General features: G+C 30.1%; 1 protein-coding gene and 3 long non-coding RNA genes across 6 annotated transcripts in view; 3 read left to right on the forward strand and 1 right to left on the reverse strand.

Moving 5' to 3' along the window:
• Nucleotides 1-21,098, reverse strand: part of LOC107361773 (uncharacterized) — a 45,397-nt gene extending 24,299 nt beyond the window's left edge. The window contains exons 1-3 of one of the 3 annotated variants that reach the window (XM_025160707.2): nucleotides 20,750-21,098; nucleotides 18,364-18,483; nucleotides 5,404-5,871 (exon numbers count right to left, since the gene is read on the reverse strand). In XM_025160707.2, coding sequence (XP_025016475.1) covers nucleotides 5,404-5,871; nucleotides 18,364-18,483; nucleotides 20,750-20,848 — 687 coding nt within the window. In that variant the 5' untranslated portion in view covers nucleotides 20,849-21,098. Of the gene's footprint in view, nucleotides 1-5,403; nucleotides 5,872-6,999; nucleotides 7,708-18,363; nucleotides 18,484-20,749 lie in introns of those variants that run through there. The other 2 variants (XM_089269938.1, XM_015928675.3) reach the window with 2 other exon arrangements.
• Nucleotides 7,734-8,485, forward strand: LOC149094935 (uncharacterized). Its single transcript, XR_016200329.1, has 2 exons — nucleotides 7,734-7,874; nucleotides 7,973-8,485. It is a non-coding gene; the product is annotated as an uncharacterized LOC149094935 (long non-coding RNA).
• LOC107361774 (uncharacterized) lies at nucleotides 9,076-11,899 on the forward strand. Its single transcript, XR_003082141.2, has 3 exons — nucleotides 9,076-9,314; nucleotides 10,156-11,007; nucleotides 11,083-11,899. It is a non-coding gene; the product is annotated as an uncharacterized LOC107361774 (long non-coding RNA).
• Nucleotides 17,861-18,883, forward strand: LOC112538786 (uncharacterized). The gene is made up of 2 exons (XR_003082134.2): nucleotides 17,861-18,291; nucleotides 18,393-18,883. It is a non-coding gene; the product is annotated as an uncharacterized LOC112538786 (long non-coding RNA).

A 21,098-nucleotide genomic window follows, 5' to 3' on the forward strand; every position in this document is an offset into this window, starting at 1 on the left:
GATCCTAAAGTTGTTATCACTTTAAATGTCACCAATTTTTTGCTTGCTTTTTAACTTGAATCATTCATCTCTTGTAACTACTTTTAGTGCATTATCAGTGAAATGTTTTTCCTGTTGTTTCCACTTTTGATTTATATTTATATACATTTTTTGTTGTTCAGATCGTCAAATATAAAGATATTTTTTACAATTTTTTCATTTCTTTGAAAAAATCACTTTCATGTTGAGCTTTTATTGTCAAAAATTGTGTTTAATGTGGACCGAGTCTGGTTTTAATTGTTGAGGTGAGAAAATTGTTTTGCTTATTTTTGGTCAACTTGATCGCTTTCTGTTATCATTTGATTTTGCTTTTTCAGGCCAATCAAGGGCCAATAAGACTATGGATAAATTAATAATAATCATTGGAAACAATCAATCAAATTGTCCAATATTTCCGGTTATCAATCTTGCTTTATCAGACACTGGAGAAACAGTTGAATGGGAAACATATTGAATAACAATTGAAAGTTGAAGGGAACCAAGAAAAATAGGCGAATGTAAGAAATTAATATTGATTTTTGTTTCCCTCATAGTGTCACATTCAATTGATCGACTCATTGTAAGACCCATTTAAAGGGTTACAATTGGACTTTCAGTGTCTGTCATGTTCAATATGCTTTACAATAAAAATTGCTCATTTAACGTTGAAACGTGGCTAAGATGAAAGTTGGAAAAGTATTGAATATAAATCTAAAATCGCAATCAGTGGCAGATTTAGATCTCAGTTTGATTCTTACCATTTTCAATCAATCTAAATACAGTTAATAAAAGTCAAGCCCAAAGTTGATTTGAAAAAAAGTGAAAATTCAAGAAACAATTGACACTTCAATGGGAATTTTCATCAAATTTGAATTGCTTTAATGCAATAAAGACAGTTGAACATATCGACTAGAATTGTAAAAATCGCATTTCAATCAAAGTAAAATTTTCAGATATCGAAACCAATCGTTCATTTCACAAGCTCCACTTATTAGTTGACTTGAAATCAGAGTCATTCAGTTGCAATTTAGAAAACAAATTTCTAGATTTAACTCAATATTGGCTTATTGTTCATATTCATTGCTTTAAACCCAATGATAACACAAAACCGATTCTTGGTCCATATTCAACTTATGGCTTTGATTAGCATTACTGAATAACCAAAGACTGAAACATTTCATAGTTTCATGTCATCTGATACGATCCTGAATGAGTTTCATCACATCTTCACATTTGTCCTGTTTTATTGAACAATTAAGAGGTGAACAATAATGATGTTTATCGTTGGAAAGCAATTTAAAAGCTATAATGCTCTTTATTGAGCTGAAATTTTCAAGATGCAATATAGAGATTAAAGATGAATGTTATTTACATAAATATATTCATCAAATATTGAACCATTTATCAATTGATATGATCAACAACAACAAATAATATCAAACAATAAAAATAAATATCAAATGATTGCACTTTTTTCGACGCCTTGTGAATGCTTTTCCTCATAAATAACAAATCATCTTGTTAAGTTAACCTTTACATTATTGAAAATTGAATGAATAATTGATGCCAGTTAACTATTTTACAATCTGAACACCTAACACACACACTCAAAATGAAGAGTTAAATTGTGAAAATTTATCACTTAACAATAAAATCTTGATAACTCCAATGGGAATGAAAACTAAAACTGAAATTCAAATGAAATAAAGTCACAAATAATTGAAGGTAAAATCTCATATTTCACTTTCTTTCACAAGTATGAACAGATGCAAATATTTAACACACTGCAAAAGCTTATCATCTTTTCCCCCATTCATCCATAGACTCATGATTAACAGGGAAAAATATCAAATTACTAATTACAATATTACATTAATTTGATTCAATTGGCGTTAATTATGGCAATAACAGTAAAGCAAAGCCAAAATTTGACACAAATCTCGTGAGACCATTTGAAAAGGTTAAAAAACGTATTTGCAAAGTAAATCAATATCCAACGAGACGAAACAAATGAAATGAAAGTAGAGAGAGAAAAAGAAACATTGAATTTTGATGAATTTTGATGAATATTTTACTTACAAAAAATATTGAAAAATATGAAACAATTTTTTCTTCTTGGTTTTGGTTAAACCCAAAAACTTGCCTTGAGTTATATTGTAAAGTATGTCTGTTAAAGTGGTTTTGTCGAGCAAAATCATTGGATTAATTCAATTCCATGAAACAATCTATCAAGTTTCAACTTTTGATAAAAAAGCAAATTTCAATTCTAAACATTTTCACCAAAAAACAGTCACAAAAGGTTTAATCCAAACAACCAGAATGTTGAGGATCAATTGGATAACCCAAAAGTGGCTCTTGATTTGCTTTAAAAGATGCTTTAAAAAGTGTCTCAACCGATGTTAAATTGTTGAGTTAAATTGCGGTTTAAACTGTTCATCAAGGTAAACCATTACCAGTTTAATTTGGTGTCATCTTTTAATTAACTGTTATCATATGGATGGATATTTAATAATATGAAACACTTTTTTTCTGCATTTCAATTTTCAGCTTTCCTTCCCTTTTCATTACAACTCATCAAACGTTATTCACTTTCACATTATTTTCAAAATTTAACTTCCTGCTGTTTCCATTCCCTGATAGACTCAGCTAATAGTTCAACTTGATATGATACTCAGATGATAATAATGGATTTTCAGGTTTTTTATCAACTTAAACTTACTCTCAATCAACAGCTTGTGTTAAACATTTTTTTGCATTTTATTTTCACAAATGCAAAGAAAACAGAAAATGTTATTCAAATCAATAACATGGTAAACTTCATCAACTACTCCATCATAATCAATATCATATCTGGTTGTTATTAAGTTTTGTCTGAACGAAAATTCCATCTCACAAATTGATAAATCATTTGAAACAATGATTCGGTGTAAAAAGTGAATTGAGTTTTGATATTGTGAGTGATGATGAAGACGTTGGCGAAACAGTTTCAGATCATTTATGAAAAGTAATCTCAAAGGGCAATTATGTTGAAATGAAAAATTGATTTTAATATTAAATGAAATGTTGATTTAAAAGACGATTGAAACAATCAATCAAATGAACAACCTTCAAGACAGTAATTGTTGACAATTAAAATGTAACCATTTAACATTCAGTAGCATGATAATGTTGATACAAATTGTGAACATTTGATGATTGGTGGAAACATGAAAATGTTTTGTTTTTACTTTACTTTTATTTTTGTTGTTGTTCATCAAATGTTGGACACATTTTCATGTAATTATGACAATCTCAAGATTAATAGCATGCTATGAATGATTGATGGTTCCTCATCATCTTATACATTTTCATCATCTTGATTTATGAATAAAGAAAAGGAAGCAAAAAAAGAAATAAACTTTTGAATAGCAATAACTGAATTACATGAGAAGAGGAAAAAAAGTGTTCACATTTATCATCATGTTCAACATCAATTTTACCTATCAAACAAAAACAGTGAGACAAATTTTGATATAAATATTGAGTTTAAAAGTTTCCATTTTATCCTCGATGAAAACTTGCATTTGAATCGTCATTTTCCCTGAGATAAGGAATGAAAAATTTACTCAGTGACAAGAAGTATATAAAATCTTTCAAGTTACACAAATTCAGTGAACACAAGTGGAGTGAAAAAGTGGCCTTTACTGGGAGTTTTGAAAGGACAAGAAAAAACAAAACAACAATTGAATACAAAATGTTGAACTTGTTTCCATTGAAGCGAATGTTTATTCAATTGCTTTTCAAACGTTTCATGGTTATGATAAAGATTGGGTTCATTCAATGTTTCAATATTCACATTGGTCAATGGGAAAATTTGGTTAAAAGGTTAACTGATGTTGATTAAAATTGATTAGTTTTTTTTGGTGTGCTTCCAGGATTGACATTGACAATGATATTGAACTTTGTTTTTCATTCAATTTTTGAAAGCCTGTTGTCTGGGTGAAACAGTTTCATGATTATTCAAGTTTGATGTCACCAAAATGGAAACAAATTAAACATGATTGTTGTCATTTTGGGTAAAACTGGTATAACATTAAATGATAAGCTTGGTTTAACATTTAACATTTATCCAGCGATGATTGTTTCTGTTGAGCATTTTTCTTGTTTCAACAGAATCATTATTTCATCTTCTTCTTTGTGGATAATCAAACGATCTACAATTGAGTTAAATTGTTGGTATCAACGAAAAAATTGAGATTAAATAGTGTAAAGGGATTGAAAGGGAAAACAATAATAAACGCAAAACATTTCAATCAAATTAAATTGTCATCAATTTGGTTAACAGTTGATTGATGAACAAAATGCTCATTCAAAGTGGATTGCCGTTTATTGCCAGGTTTGTACCTTTGATTAACCTTTGATGATACACAGAGTAAAAGATGAAAAGGTGAAGATGATGATGATCAAGATGGACCAGGAAAAAGACAAATGAATGACATATTTTATTTTCTTAAACACTGTTCTATTTAATGTGTCACAAGCAATTAATATCACGGATTCACAATAATCATGTCATTGTCTTGAAATGTTCATCTGCCTCATCATCACAACACATGATAGTAAATGTTTCAACTGTCAGCTGGAAAGTGATCGACTCTTTAACATGTTAATATAAAATTGGGTTTAAATGTTCATTAGGCTCAAAGGTAAACCCAAAGTTTATTTGGATCATTAGCTTTGCATTATAGAGAGACTGATCTGATTATCACAATGTTGATGGTTAAAGTTGATTTTATTATAATTTTAATTTCCAACTCTAAACATTATTCATGTTTTTATGACAAAGCACCTTTGAAGGCTTTTAATGTGTAACCTAGTTGGAAACACATCACTGCATAATCTGGTTGGTTAATGTGTAATTTAATGTTCACTAAATTAGATTCTCATCGATATTATCAAAATTTCAACCAATTGTTCAAACGATATTGCTTTTTTCCTCATCCTTTTTCTAGGTCAACTTTGGTGAAATGTTTTCTTCCATTTCCCTATCAATTTCATGGGAAAACCTTTTGTGATAATTAAAAACATACCGAGATTCATTGAGAGGAAAGGAAAGCTAATTTGATCTTGCAGTTAATCATTGAGGTAAATTTTCAAACTACAGTGAATTGCGTTGATAAACAAAGTTGAAAGTTTAATGGTAAATCATTGAGTTACTTAACATGAGATAGACAGCATCTAAACTATTAAATTGAGAGTAAATTTGATGCTCTAAGTTGATTAGATCCAAATAAATTTTGGGTTTCACTTTGGGTTTACCTTTAAAAAAGGGACATTTATTGGTACTCAACCAGATGTCTGGTTCATTACAATTCATTATGCAAGGTATGATAAATGGAGGCTTACCATTGAGGATGAAGAATGATGATGATGAAGTTGAGGATGATGTTGATGTTGTTGTTGTGAAGATTGTTGTTGATGATGGTGTTGTTGTTGCTGTTGTTGGGGATGATGTTGTTGTTGGGAAACGTTTTTAAAACGCGATAAAGTCGTATCTTCCTCATCAAGGCCCAATGAAGAGGCATGATGATAACTTGGAACAACAAGGCGATCACTTGAATAATGAAGATCACTTAAAAGTGTAGCCCCTGATTCAGGTGAAGAGTCACATTTTGATGGCGACCTTTTCTGGTGATGTTGCTGTTGTTGACTATCACTTACTCCACCAGCACCAGACACTGTACCAGTTGAACCCGATCCAGGAGTGTTGCTAATATTGACACCGCTTGCACCAAGTCCATCACCTTTCATCAACCTTTGAGACGGTGGAGGTTCAAGACAATCAATTTGAGTTAAACTCTTACTTCGATGAGCCTAAGAACAAGAAATCAAAATTAAAATTAACAAATCAATCAATTGACTTCAAAAAACGGTTAAAGCTTGAAGAGCTTGAAAAATACATGTAACTAAAGGAATCGGGTTTACAGTAAAATTGACTCTATTGACCATGAATAGCAATTTAAATTGTTGAAGTAAATTTTTAATCTTAAATCAATAGACAAATGAAATAATCAATAATCAAAATATTTGAAAATGTTGATTATCCCTTTGATATTAGCAGTTACAAGTATTAGACTTGTTAATGGTTTTTTAATAATTGTTTACTCTCTACCTTTTCAATTAACCTATTAATCTAGTCATTTTAATCAACCCAACTTGAACATAACAATAGTTATTTCAAGTAACTAAGACAATGAAAACTAAATAGTCATTTAAGAGTATTTACTTGTGGCCTTTTTTTGTGCTGTTTTCAGCTTTTTGTTTGTAATCTAATTTGTTTACAATCAACAGGTGAATAGCAAAAGGTAAACATAGAAACATGATGACTACTAGGATGATGACGATGATGAAAGGTTACAAATGATAGGGATAAAAATGATCAATCATTTGAAAGGTAAATTGCAAAATGATATATTCATTATTGGATATTGAAGGGACATGATAACCTGTTTTTAATAGTCGATCAATGCCACTTAAGTAATGCTAATAATTTCAATGGTAAACCATTTAGATTGATAGCCATAGATAATTTGTAAATGTAAAAGTGTTACAATTGAAATTTATAAATTGCGCTTCAATTGAGACAAGGCGCTTCTAATGAAAGGGTTTTGTTTTTTTGCTTTTCTCATCCAATAATTGGTCTTAAAGGATGATTTACAGATCATTTAATTATATACCAATTTATGCTTTTTAGTCATTTCATGAAAAATATTACATTAAATCAAGGTAATTCATAATTTTGATGAGAAGGATGATCATGATGACTAGGCTGATGGTAATTGGAAGTAACCAGTTGATAAAACTGGCTACTGCAACATCAGCAAATCAATCATCAATTTTTTTTCTGTATGTAATCATGTAACATGTCATTTGTATTTTAGGATCATCAACATTTTCATCATTATCATGGTTTAATATGGAATGGTTAAATTGACATCTTACCGGAGTTAATCCAACCTCTAGGAAATTGGGTTTACGAACTTTGAAATGTGAATTGACTCTTTTGAGCATTGTTTTTGATTATTTGTTGATATGATTTGCGTTTTTGCTTTGTTTTGGTTGTTGCAAGCTTGTAAAATAATATGTTGATACAAGCAACAATAAATTATGATAAATGAAAAACTTGAGAAATAACTTAAAATGTTTAAATTAAAACAATTAACAGCAATAAAATTAAATTAAAACGTTAACATGGATATATTACTTTGGGTTGAAGCTTTTTGCTTTGTAATGCATAACAGACATAGCATTTGTTTTGGTTTTGCTTTTTGTTTTCTGGTTAGCTTTTTGGTAACAATTGGTAAAGATGATTGGAAAGTACACAATAATTAAAACATTTGTTTTCAACGATATAATGGGAACAATTATTACACAATTTAGATTGATGATTGAATGTTGTGAAGAGATAAAAATTAAGCTGATTAAAATTGACTGAGTAAAGGATATATATTAAACAATTAAATGAGATACATTAATGGTTGTTGTCATGAGGCTGAAGAGCCGGCGATTAGAAGCATAAAGAGCACTATTAGGTATACAAAGCATAAATCTGGTTAACTTTATGTCATTTATGCTTTCCTTTGTTTAACTCCTTCATTGACTAATAAGGTCTTTCGAGAGTCGCCATCTTAAACTTTGCTCTATTCACTTCTGGTTTATTAGGCTTTTTGTGTAATTTTTAATTTAATTTTTTTCTACTTTTTGTTTAATTCACTTTGATTATAATAGTTTACACGTTGAGGGTTAACAATTGTCAACACCAATTCACCAGGATCAATCAAATCGTCATCATCAGCATAACACACTACACAGAGAATGTAAGTAAACACGTTTTTTTTTCGTCTCCAAATTTATCCTTGTTTTTTGTAGTGTCTTATTTGATTCTCATTTAACTATTTATACCTTTTTTTGTTAGGTTTTACTGGTTAACAAATGGTATTAATGACAACTGGTGGTAATTAAAATCATATTGAAGGCAACTCCGGGTTGGTTTTAATAATGTTAATCACTCATAAATGGCAACAACTTTAACGATAAATCATGTTATTATGGAGAGAGACACTGTAAAGACAAATGAAACTGGTGAGACTAGATAAAAAGAGATTTTGCCTTGTTAAACAAACTATGGTTGCTGTGATGTTGGCTGTTGATTGGAGATATATTCAAGATTATTTAACCAAACACTGGGAAAAACTTTAGCACAACCATATCACACTGGTGCAAATTACATGATCATTTGGAGCTTGTAATGGTGAACAAGTGAAGGGTGAAGAAGATGACGAAGACGACCGAGTTAATGGTGATGATGACGATGACGATGATGGTAGCAAAAGGTTTCCTTCCATCATCAATTGACTTTACTCTGTGTGCCTCACTAATTACATACAACGTGTTAAATACATTTAGAGTTAGTTTTTTTCTTTGTTTATCTTCATATACAAAAAAACCATTGGAATGAGAGTTGTCGTGTATTCAAGTTGAGTTGAAAGTTGAATGATGCTCAATACATGATGATGATAATGATGATGTTGATGACGATACTAGACATTGTCATTGAGGCTCCCTCTTTCATCATCATAATCATCATCATGCAGCAACTCTACAACTACGCAACTGCATGGCAAAAAGCAAAGGTATAAAAAATGGTTTCCCTATCGAGATTTCCCCTTCAAGAGGCTCACTTTTCCATCATCATCATCATCATCATAATATACATTTTCACTTTTCTCCCCATAATATTGGTTTTTCTACTTGACGCCACTCTTCACCAAAAGTGCCCCTAAAGACGAGGACCAGCAAGGCTAACATGTAAAGAATACGAAAGAAAATACGATGAGAGGAAGACAACAAATGAAAATCAAGTCAAATTTCACCTATTTTCCCCTTTATTTACTTTTTTGGTCAAGAAAGTGAGAAAAATTTTCATCAGCATTATGTAATAATGTTAAAGCAAAGAGTAAAGTACAAGGTCTTCCTCCAAGGTAGCTCAAACTTTGCACTCAAATATCTCGATAACTACTAGTCAGAGCAAGTTGTTACTTTGTATTGGTGAGCTTTATCGTAAATTCCTGATCAGCTATTCAAAAAATTTGATACAAAGGTTCAAATTTGGCCTCCGACACCGAATTTTCAAGATTGATCAAATGAATGTCAAAGTCGTTTTAGTGCAGTTATTTGAAATTCAGAATATTTAAGGGTGATCCGAAGGCTATTTTCCAGCCAGAACAATAAGTTGATTGGGAGATAACCAAAATTCAGTAAGTAACTTTTTATATTTTATTATGATTGAATTTGCACATCGTTTGAAAATGAAGTTACCTGAACTCGTTTCGTAGATAAAAACCTTACTTTTTAACCTACCCGCTGAAAACCTACTAACTGAAGAGAGACTGCAGTGTGAAAAGGAAAAATTGAAGTATCGTCTTTTCTCACAGGCTGACACCGATGGAAAAATTGATAAAAAATGAGATAAACAATTTATCACTCGATAACCGCAATTGCAATTAAAATTGCGAACAGTCATCCCGTGTCATAAGACAGCACTTTAATTTTGCCTTTTCCACTACTTTACTCTTTGTGCTGAACACATGATAAACATACAGTGATTTCCCAGACAACGTGAGTTATTATTTAAAATGCTTGAAATATCAATAAAAAACTCGATAATTTAGCTAGCAATTATAATTTTAGGCTAAACCAATGTATCAAAAAAGATTGAAAATCATGTATTCGAGTGACCGACAAATAGTGAAAAAAATTTCCACCTATTCCCATTATCTGGGACATCACTGTAACAACAATATTGTCATCTTTTTCCTCTCCATCTTGTACAATGAAAAAAGCTGATGATTGACAATCAGTTAAACTTGTTTATCTTCATTATTATCATCAACATTTCTGCAAAATGAAAATAACGATGAAAATAATAATAACCAGAGTAACTCATTGTCATTTCAAGCAATAATTATGACGAAAAACATGATACTTTAAGGGATGGAGAAAAAAAAAGTTCATCAATAGTATAAAAGAAAGTGACGTGAAAAAATGGAACAAAAAAATTCTAATCCTTTCATTCTTTCTCTCTTATTCTCTCCTCAGATTATTCAACCAGGATTGACGTATAAACTTGAAAATCCATTGAGCCTGTGGAAGTGAAAAGATGATGAAGAAAAATTTGAAAACAATTTGAAGCAAAAGGAGAACCCAATTCAGAGTCTAACTTCCGATTTCTTGTTATAATACTTTTCGTTGTGCCAAAATGATTCGCAATTTCATTTCTATTATCAACAAGAAGAAGAAGTAAAAACTAATAGTAATTCTATTATCTCAGATTTACTGAGACAGAATTATTATATATTTCACTCAAAATTTATCTTCATCATCTTGAGGGCCATCTTCACGTCTCACCCTTTTCCCTCCTCTTCCATCTCCATCAAAGCTTAATCCATCAAATCAATACTGACAACCAAGATGGAGATATTTTTTTCCCTCATCATCATAATCATCATCAACAATCATCTTTTGTCTTTTCTCTTAACCATGTTAACTCAATTTCAGGGTAAAAACAAAGTAAAAATCACTTTTACTCAACCATTTTCAAGATGACAACAAAAGCAAGGTTAAAAAAACCAATAAATAATGAACCCGATAAAAAGATGATAAATTCAAACATAATATCACAAAACATTGTTAGATGATTGTGTTGATGAAAATGATCAAATGTTTCAAGTGAAAAGACAATATTAACCATCAACAATTAAGCCTCATTAATGAAAAATTGAGAATTAACTGTGAAAAGGCTTTAAGGGTTTACAACATTTGACTACAATCCAAGAAATTGTTAACAAAATTATGTTAATTTCAAATGTTTCTTTCATAATCATCTTCTGTATCTATCCTCATCTTCATGGTTACTTCAAGAAATAATTTTTACACTGATAATGATGAAAAGTAAGATTAATACTAATATAACAAGTTGATTGTTGAATGTAAAAAAAGCGATTGACAAACGTTTCTTTTTCCCAGTTACAATACAGTTACAGTTGTACAATTTTTCATCCTGGAATCGAGTCAACAATCTTTGTAAAAAAATTGTTCAACGACGAAAACCTCAACTCAACCTTGTAACCAAACAGGGTAACAATTAAGTGTCATTTTCAACTGAATGTGGGTTGATTTGATACTTGAGAAAAGGTCATTTGAGGAAAAGTGAATTTCAATGTTACCCGAAATCGATCAAAAAATGATGGTCCATTCTCGCCTTTTGGTATAAATTTAAGTTCATCTTCCTTATATTCAACCTTCAAGACTTGAACAATCGATGAACAATTGCAATTGTCAAAAGTGGAAATGACCAGTTGACTATTGATCATCACAATTTTCACTGAAAATCATTTCATTTTATGCTTTTCTCAGGTTTCCATTGTACCAAACTCAACATGAAAAAAGCACATTTATCATTCAAATCATCAACAACAATCCTGTCAGTTGCAGTCACTTTCATTGTAAAATGTTCATCTTGAAATTTAATAACCTTTCATTTACTAACATTGATTATTCACCTCTAAATTGACAGCCTTTTGACCGTTTCAATTGAAAGTCAATTTCAATCTTAATTTGAAAAAAGTGTCTTCCATCAACCAAATTAACCCAAAGGTAATCAACCTGAGATCAGTGAAAAAGCAGAGCAAAAAAACCAAGAAACTGAATTACATATTAAACTAATTATCTAATATGTAATTACCTTTTTGTATTTCTCACTTTCTGTAACTGCAAGTCTTGAATGTTAATGTTTGGCAAACAATCAAAAATTTAAACAATTTAACCCTGAAAAATTGAACAATTTGTTCATTTGCTATTCTTTGAACAGTGATTTATTAATAACAGCAACAATCAGTCAAAAGGGAAAGGCAAAATTTGTGTTGAAAAAGTCATTAAGTTAATCAATATGATTGCAAGTAAATTAAAATTAATTAACAGCCCATTATATTGAACCACAAGGGAAATGATTCAAAATATGTAAACAACAGTTTTAAATTTTAATGTCAATCAATAAATATTAATAAATGGTTGAGACTATTAATAGTAACAATCAGTTTTGGCGATTGAGATGGTTTGGTGAGATGAGGAAGAGCAAGGAAAAGTGAAAATGTTAAATTTAGAAATGAAAATGAAAACAAATCAAGTAAAGTGATGCTAATAAATTGTTGTTGATGGCTGTTATTGATATGGAGTGACAATTGTTACTGGTGTTAATGGTCAGTATTGATTGAGTGGCGATTGTTAGTAAAATGGTTCAATCAGGAGAATCAGAATGAGAAGTATTTGTATTTAGTGTTATTATTGTTGTTGTGTACAAGGCAACTAAACAAAAATGGTAATCATTTGAGTTATTTTTACTGTTACTGTTACCTAGTGATGAACCGTTTTCATTTTAATAAACTCAAATTGGTATTAACAACATTTCCATTGATTTTTATTATTCAACTAACATGACATTTACCCTGTAAGTATACACTTATGGGTTCAAATGGTTTTACTGGTTAACACCAACAATCAATAACAATTTTAGGTTTAAAACAGATTTTAATTTTACCTTTTGGTTAAAGTGTGTTTACAATAAATTAATGGTTGCAATTTGATCATTTTAACATGTTAATTGGTTTCAAATTTTACTTTCAGGTAAAACTGAATGTGTTTGGGTTGAAATTGCTTCTTTGGACAAACTCATTGTCGCTCATTTTCAATTATTAATGTAAATGTTTGGACGTGAAATTGGACGAATCCAAGTAAAGGTGAATAATTTGATGAGTTAAGGTGATTGTGATCAATTGGACCTTTGAGCTTCAGTTGAAATATCAAATATTTAACGAGTTACAAGGCAACTTTGGAGGGTTTCAACCTGGACTCACTGCATGATGGTTATCTAACCCGAAGAGCTGATTAATGATTTAGACTTCAAGTTTAATAGTGAATTTTGCATTATTATTTCACAAGAAATTAGATGAAATGACCAACAGAAAAGGTCATTTTATGCAGTTTCATATTTATCACTTTGGGTTGATCTCAAACGCATATGTGAGTGGAAATGATTCATTTTGAGTTAAAATTGAACTCTTTACTCAATTTATGGTGAGTAACAATTTGAGCAAAGGTGGAAGCAGATAACTGCATAAATCAAGATTGTCAACCAGATTTCCTTTGATCAAAACTAATAGCACAAATGGGTGAAATGATTTTAGTTTCAACTATTTTACCTTTTCACCGTCATTAATACGTAAAAATACGAAATACCGATAAATTTCAATGAAATGCCATTGAATAGACAAACTGAAAAGGGCAAGTACAGTTGTTGACTGACTTTGTTGATTTGGAAATATCCAATTCTCTGAAAGCTTGACCTAAGGTCTTACATAAATTTAATACATTTTATCGAGATTTGCAAATTTCAAAATCAATCATGAATCTGAATTCAATTGTGGAGAAAATTCAAACTACGTTTTACTTTCCATTGTTTATTCATCTAAAAATGAAGCATTTCATGATAATTAGTGCAATCAGATTCACAGATAGCTTCAGATAACAAATCACAATCGTTTTAAGTTGAATACAAACTTATCCTTAACCTTACAATATGTAATGCATTTATAGCGGGTCAAGATTTTTATTTGACCATGAAAACCCCAAGAAAGGCTAATCCCAATTTCAATATCAATTTGACATTTTATTGTGTCAATTGACTTTTGTTGACTAATGAAATTAAGTTTATAACAAAAATCTATAGAAACATCATTGAATCTTGTTTAGCTTTGATCAATAATCAGTACATTTATGCCAATGCAAGTTGAATTGAATTAATGTATTAGCCAAGCTGGATGAAGTGAATCAAATCATGATGGAAGCAAAGTTGATTATTGCAATAATAATGAAAATATGATACATGATTAGACTAGTGGTTAAAATGAAATTAACGATATCACATGAGAGACACGAAAAAATAGAGCAAAGCAACTAATCAAGGTTAAAAGGCTGGTTGATTAAGGCTAAATCAAAGTAGTTTCAAGTAAAGTATTGATCGGATCGACTCTTGATAAGCCTTAAGAAGCCCACTTTTGTCCAATTGATTGGCTAAATAATTTGGCCCTTCATCTCCAATCCTAAAAAGCAAAATTAATGCAATATTTTGATTAAATGTGAAATGGCAATATTGAAAGTATAAGGTGATTTCAATTGAAATGTTGAAGTTACTTTCAATGTCTTTTCACTAGCTTTTAGGTTTTCTGGTTTTGTACACATTTTTTTACAATTCAAGTGGTAATCAAATTAATTATCATTTTAGTTCATCATTTGTAGTTGATTCATTTTTCTCATTTTTCTTGGTGTCAACTGAAAAGATGATCATCTTGCTCTTTGATTTCATCCTCTATTTACCTTGTCATATTTTTTATTGATCGTCTTTTATCACCTTCAAATTGATCTTATATTTTTCATCTCATACATTTTCTTGTTTAACTTTCCATTCATCAATGGCTTTCTTCATCTTCATCATGACCAGCATCTCATGATGAACATTATTAAAATGACAATGAAACCTTGAACCAGCCATACACAGCCTCAAGGGTTGACAGTCTTTACCTTCAAGACAATCAATTTGGTCATTTTATTAGAAGGTAACTTTGTTTGGGTTTGCCTTTTCTTGTGTATGTTTGGTATTTGGTTGCGGTCACTTTATTAATATCACCAGTAAATTGAATGTTTTGTGGGATCATCACAGAGTCACATCATCATTAATGAATTACAATTGGCAGGATTAACTTTGATTGATAAAAATAAGTCTAATTTTCTGGTTAATCTTTCGGATGTTGCCAAGATATTAACCCAATTTACTGGTAATTATTCATTTGGTATATAAGTTGTAAGAGTTGTGCCAACAAATTATTGTTATGATTAACATTAAGACACAGCAGGAACAATTAAGTAGATTTAAAATTGGTTGTTGTTGCCAGTTTAATGTATACAACTTGATATTGGTTTGAGAGGTGAAACAAATGGTTAGGGTTTGATTGAATCATTATTGATGCAATCAGGTTTGATTGAAATCAATTTCACTTTTTGGGATACACTTTGCTTTCCACCTTGCCTCAGCATTAATTCACAATGATAAAAATGAAAATAAAGATGATGATTATGAAGAAGAATTGAAAATTATGAAGAAAATGATTTCACTCAAACTAATAATTTGCTTTTTCTTTCCAGGTAACATGGTGATGATGTATGTAATAATGGGTTGAACACAGGAACAAAAAAGATGAAACAATGTTGATGTAAGAAAAAAAAGTAAAATGCTGCTGAATCAGTAATAATGATAATATTAGGAGAGAAGAAGAGAAAATGGAAAAGCAAAATGTTCAAGTAAAAACAATAACAAATAAGCTCAGTGTTTCATTTCCAGGTTTATGAACAAATTATCATTTATATTTGATAAAAGATATCAGTTTGCTCAAACGTTTCTAGTTATATTAAAAATCCGTAACCCTGTTATGATAACAATTTTTGACAAAGCACATCAAAAAAGGTACGGAAAAGGTAGTAAAAGGTAAGGAGAAGCTTTTGTTGAAGGCTAAAACATACACAAAATTTATGAGAAATCACAAGGAAAAAAAAGAAAGTCAAGAAATGAAATTAATTTCATCAATCTTAGTGATGTTTATGGTGTTACCAAAAGAAGCCAATGGGAAAAAATGAGCAGACGATAATATCCATTAATAATTAAATTTGTGGTCCCAAGAAACAACAATTGAAGATTTATAGTAGATTAAAAATTAACAGGTGAATCTGCGAGATCCATAGAAATCACTAATCAATCAATGATAATGAAAGTTTCATTAAATCAATAAGAAATCCAAAATTGAACACGTCAAAGCATTGAAAAGCACAACAGACGATATAACCAAAGAAGAGATTCAAATGAAAAGTAATTCATCAAACCAGCAAACCTCATATAAATCAAATAATTGATCAAACAAGTGAAACTATAATTAATCAAAAAAGGAAACTTAAAGGTTAAAAATCAATAATTAAAGGTGCAATATGGATTCACGAAAAGAGATGACTTGAAGGCAAACAAAAGCTAAAAATGTGATTCCCTCCAAAAACCAACATCAAGAAAAGATACAAATAGTGTTAATTGAACTCACTAGATGGCAGCTACATCGATAAAAGCAACGAATGAAAAATTTAATCAAAAAAAGTTAATTGTTGCTTAATTGTGTTGGAAAAGTGTTTGATGAATATTTAAATATGAAGGATTTTTGAGTGGATTTAAATTTAAATTGTAAAGTGAGATGAAATTTGGTGAAATTAAAATGCAATGTTGAAGTGTTTACTCACTCTTGGTGTTTCCTTATTTAATTTAACAAATTGTGATCCAAGAAATGGGAAACTAAATCTAATCAATTTACCAAGTCGATACATAATTAAGTTAATAAACAGATGAAAGGACACAAATTGAAATGAAACAAGTTGGTAAAAAGTGTGAATTGAATTTAAATGGAAAGTAACAAAGTCAATGTTGTTTAAATGTTGTGAGTTTTTTTGCTTGTGATTTGTTGACTGTAAAGTGTAAATAAAATGTTTGAAAGGTCAAATTGAAGGAAAAAATAAATTCAATTGTAAAAAGAATAGATAATTAACTTAAAGCCAGCAAATTATCTGAGTCAACTTTAATTGAAAATGTTACCAGAATCGGAAGTTTCTTCCCATAATCACGAGAAGCAAAAAAAAGGTTTACAGAGTAAATTTGGGCTTCTTTTGGCAAGATTAAAGCTTCAAGACAAAATTGATTGAATCGGAATTGATTACATGAAGGGTTCACAATTAAATCAAGTTAATTCATTTTCACTTGGCTTACAGATAATCTCACAATAGATTAGTTATTCAATCAATTAACATACAAACAAGATTCATCCAAATTCATCATTCACTCATCGACACTGTCTGATAAAACCAAGCCTCTCCCATAACCCAACCTAACCTAAAAGAGTCACTCGCTTCCCATCAAATTGGATACAAGACTAGGGTCTTTTACGTGGAAACAAATTTACATTCAAATGATTTATCTTTTGTTACTTTGATTGATAATCAAGTAACTTTATAATTATGTTATTTATTGTAATAAATATTTCAAGATCATCTGATCGTAAAATATTGCAGAGTTTCCTATTCATTATTATCATGCTGGGAGTTGAAAATCCCTGAAAGTAAAGGTTATAATGCAAATGGTTGGGTTGATGTGCAAACCTTGTGACAGTTGGAAATGCATTTTGATGAAAAAATAATCAAATCTTGATCTGTCTCTTGTCCTTATGATTGATTGTTTCAACCTTTGCAGGTTTCAATTTTTTTCATCAAATAATCTTGCAACCATTATCCAATGCTATATGAAGTAGTTATAATTATTGCATTTTCAGTTGAGTCGCAAGTCGATTGAATGTTATTTCAATGATATCAAAAATGATTGACACTTGAATTTAAGATGAAAATTAAAGCAAACAAAAGGTAAACATTTTGACAATTTAAGAGCAATTTTTTGTTTTACTTTTAAATTAATGGTCTTACTTGGTTTATAGTGTGAAAAGTGTGTAAATAATTTATCTTTTACATTAAAATTTAAATTTTATTTACTCTTTTCAGATTTTACTTGAAATTGATAAACTTTTTCACGTTACAATAAATTGCTTTTAAATCGGGCGCTTCTTTGGTTAATCGGGGTAACAAAGCTCTTCCCTAAAATAAATCACATGTTTCCCTCTTTAATAAAAGTCTTTATGAATATTCATTTTGCTTTTACTCATAAACTACGATTAATTTTAATTCATCACATAAATTATTTCAATTTTCTTTGTTTCCAAAACAGTGATCTAGATTGCTTGAGTTAATCAGTTTAATGAAAATCTTAATTGTCAACTTACATTCATCCAACTTTCTGAGTTACGTTATGCTAAGCTTTTTTTATATTTTGTTTGTTAATTTTATATTTGTTTCAACTTATAACTGATTACCGGATTAGCAAATATGGAATATTATCAGTTTTTGTGTCAAAATCCTCATAAATTATCTTGTCATAATTTCGAGAAATCAAGTTCAAAATGTCTTACAATCTATTGTTAAAATTTTGGCTTTTTTACACAAAGCTGTTCACTTGTAACGGTCATCTTTTAGAGTCAATTTTTTCAAGTAAGTATTTTTGGAAAGGTTGGTTGGACATTAGATTGATAATGAATGATTTGAAAATTAATTGTGTTTTACCTTTTTCTCAAATGATGATCCCTTTGTAGTTAACGATCTTTGGCATCCTAAGGTTTTTAAAAGTTGACCTGATGATCGATATATGGATGATTTTTTGGTATAAAGATCTTCAGACGATCCCTGGTTTATGATAAAGAGATAGACAAAGAAATGGTAAAGATTAAAAAGACCCAAATATTATATAATGATAAAAGAATGGTAATTTGATAATAATAATGGCGATAATTAGATGAGAGTTGAATCCAGAAGGTTTGAAGATACATGTCAATGATTGCTGTTAATATTGCATATTATATAATACATTAATATGTACATTTAGGACAACATTTGTCTTGTATATAAAAAAAACATGGAGGACATTTTTTAGGGTAAAAAAATTTGGTTCAATGATGATGATAATTGTGGTTAAATTGGTAAAACCTCTTCAACTGTATAAACCTATCATTCCTGGTGGTTACAATTGAGATGACTCAGGCTAGTAACGATAAATAAAACGGAACGATACTAATTTAATAATCGATTGATATTCTTGTTCCTTTTTTCAGGTTCATTTTGCATACATTTATTTTTTTACTCTTGCCTGCCTCTTCCCGGTTACATTTTTTCAGTTACCACAATTATATTCAAGGGTAAATCTAATTAAACTTTTTCCTCTTCTCTTTACAAACTTTCATCTTGTTTTGCGTGTTCAGGTTACATGTAGATTCATATTTATTTGATCCATAAAACCTGATCATCATGACAACATCTGAACATGATAAAGGTTTCCTTCAACATCACCAACATCATCATCGTGATCATCATTTCGTCTCCCTTTGACACTTAATCTATTATTAAATAATCACATTCTCATTTGCTTCCAGATAATCTTTGGTACACAATTGACGACTTGATGGTTCAAAGTTACCTGGATAGTGATAATAGCCGTACCATTAGTAATCAAATCTGGCTCAAATTGGAAAACATCATTTGAATAATTCTAGATAATTAATCAACTCCTGCAAGTGCAAGGCAAATATGATCAAATTTTGGATGACTTCACCATTGCGATAAAGGCTACCAGTTTGAACTAATTTTTGCTGGTCTTATATTCAAATTCAAACATTAATCAACACTGATTAGCTTTAAATCAGCACAAAGTTACTCACGGTGCTGATGATGAAGGGAAAAAGGAGAAGCAAACAGGATAAAAATCAAAGCTGTCAACAACAAGACTCTTCCAAAAATGTGATATGTAACTTGTCACAAGCAAGAAACAAATGTCTTCATGGTTACATCTTTAATTTAGGGTTTTAACCTGATTTTCATCGTTGTTTTTCTTGCTGCTTGGTTCGCTATTAGCTTGGCCACTAAATATCAAGAATCATCATGATGATGAATCAAAATATATTTATATATGAATCACGCCCTTAGTATGTGTAATATATTGGAAAAAGCACACAATATTTCATTTTATTCAAATTAGTATTATCTCATTGAGTGCAATTATCTGTTAAAGATATTGCTCGAGACCCGCCTTGATCAGGTTTAAGCTTAATAACAATTTACACCAAATAGAGACCAAATAGTGATAAGCTTGACTGGTCGATTAACCAGCAACATTGGATTAGTTGGATTAGTGGGATTAACAGTGAAAGTGATAAGTGAATTGGCAGAAGATGAGAAAGGGTCAAAAATTTACCTTATTAGTTGAATAATAATGTAATTGTTGGATAAAAGGTGAAACTGATAATTCAATTGCTTTCCTCAATTGACCAACAAACAATGTTTAAGCACAAACGTGTATTTTGAATACAAAAAAAAATGTTTTTAAACTTGAAATGAATTACAAAAAAAGGTAAACTTGAGCAAGCAAATTATTGAATTGGTTTGAGCATTTAGGGAGTTTATATTTGTAATTATCAACTTGCACAGGAGAAAAACTAAATTTCATGTGATTTCAGGGAGATTTGATGAATCGATGGTTATGATGATGATGAGTTATGGATTGAAATATCTAGGTTGAATTTGATGTTAGGGATAAGTTGAGTGAAAAAAGGTAAACACAATTCTCAACGTGATCTTTTATCAAAAGCATTAAATGATTCCAGTCAATTATATAAAGACCAGTTAACATTATCATGATAATAAAGCTCATTATTATCATGGCAGGCCCATGGAGAGTTAGTAAGACCTTGATAAAGCTCTAATGAATATTTCTGTAAACTTCAATCATTTCAATACAATAACTGAATGATGCTAAATTTTCAATGAAAAGTGAAAATTGGAAACAATCGACTCTAATGTGTTGTTAAGTCTCATCTCTGTGATATTATCAAAGGTAATGCAAACCAATTGATTAACAGCGACTGTTCAACTTATTTGGCAAACTTGACCATCTACTTACATGATATGGCTCATAGGAACTGAAAACAACGGCATCAGTTGAATAGCGTCGAGAAAAGCTAAATGATGATTTACGTAGTTTTGAATAATGCTTTTTCATTATTCACTTTGATTACAATTTAATCCAAATTGACTTGAACAAAGGCTCTTCACAACATGCTCTTGACAGTCTTGACTTTCACTTTTCAATGAAACTTGAATACAAAATTAAACAAATGATGAAAGATTGACAATTAACTTATAATTGGTTTAATGAGTTGAATCCTTTTTGGTGAAACATTTTACATGCAATTGAAAGATATCAATAGATTGAATGGCAGACCCAAAAACAGTGAAACCCATCAATATTT

The sequence above is a fragment of the Tetranychus urticae genome, chromosome 1 (assembly GCF_039701765.1).
Source record: "Tetranychus urticae isolate SD_2017Ah chromosome 1, NJAU_TeUrti_SD_1.0, whole genome shotgun sequence".
In the NCBI taxonomy this organism is placed as follows: Eukaryota; Metazoa; Arthropoda; class Arachnida; order Trombidiformes; family Tetranychidae; genus Tetranychus; species Tetranychus urticae.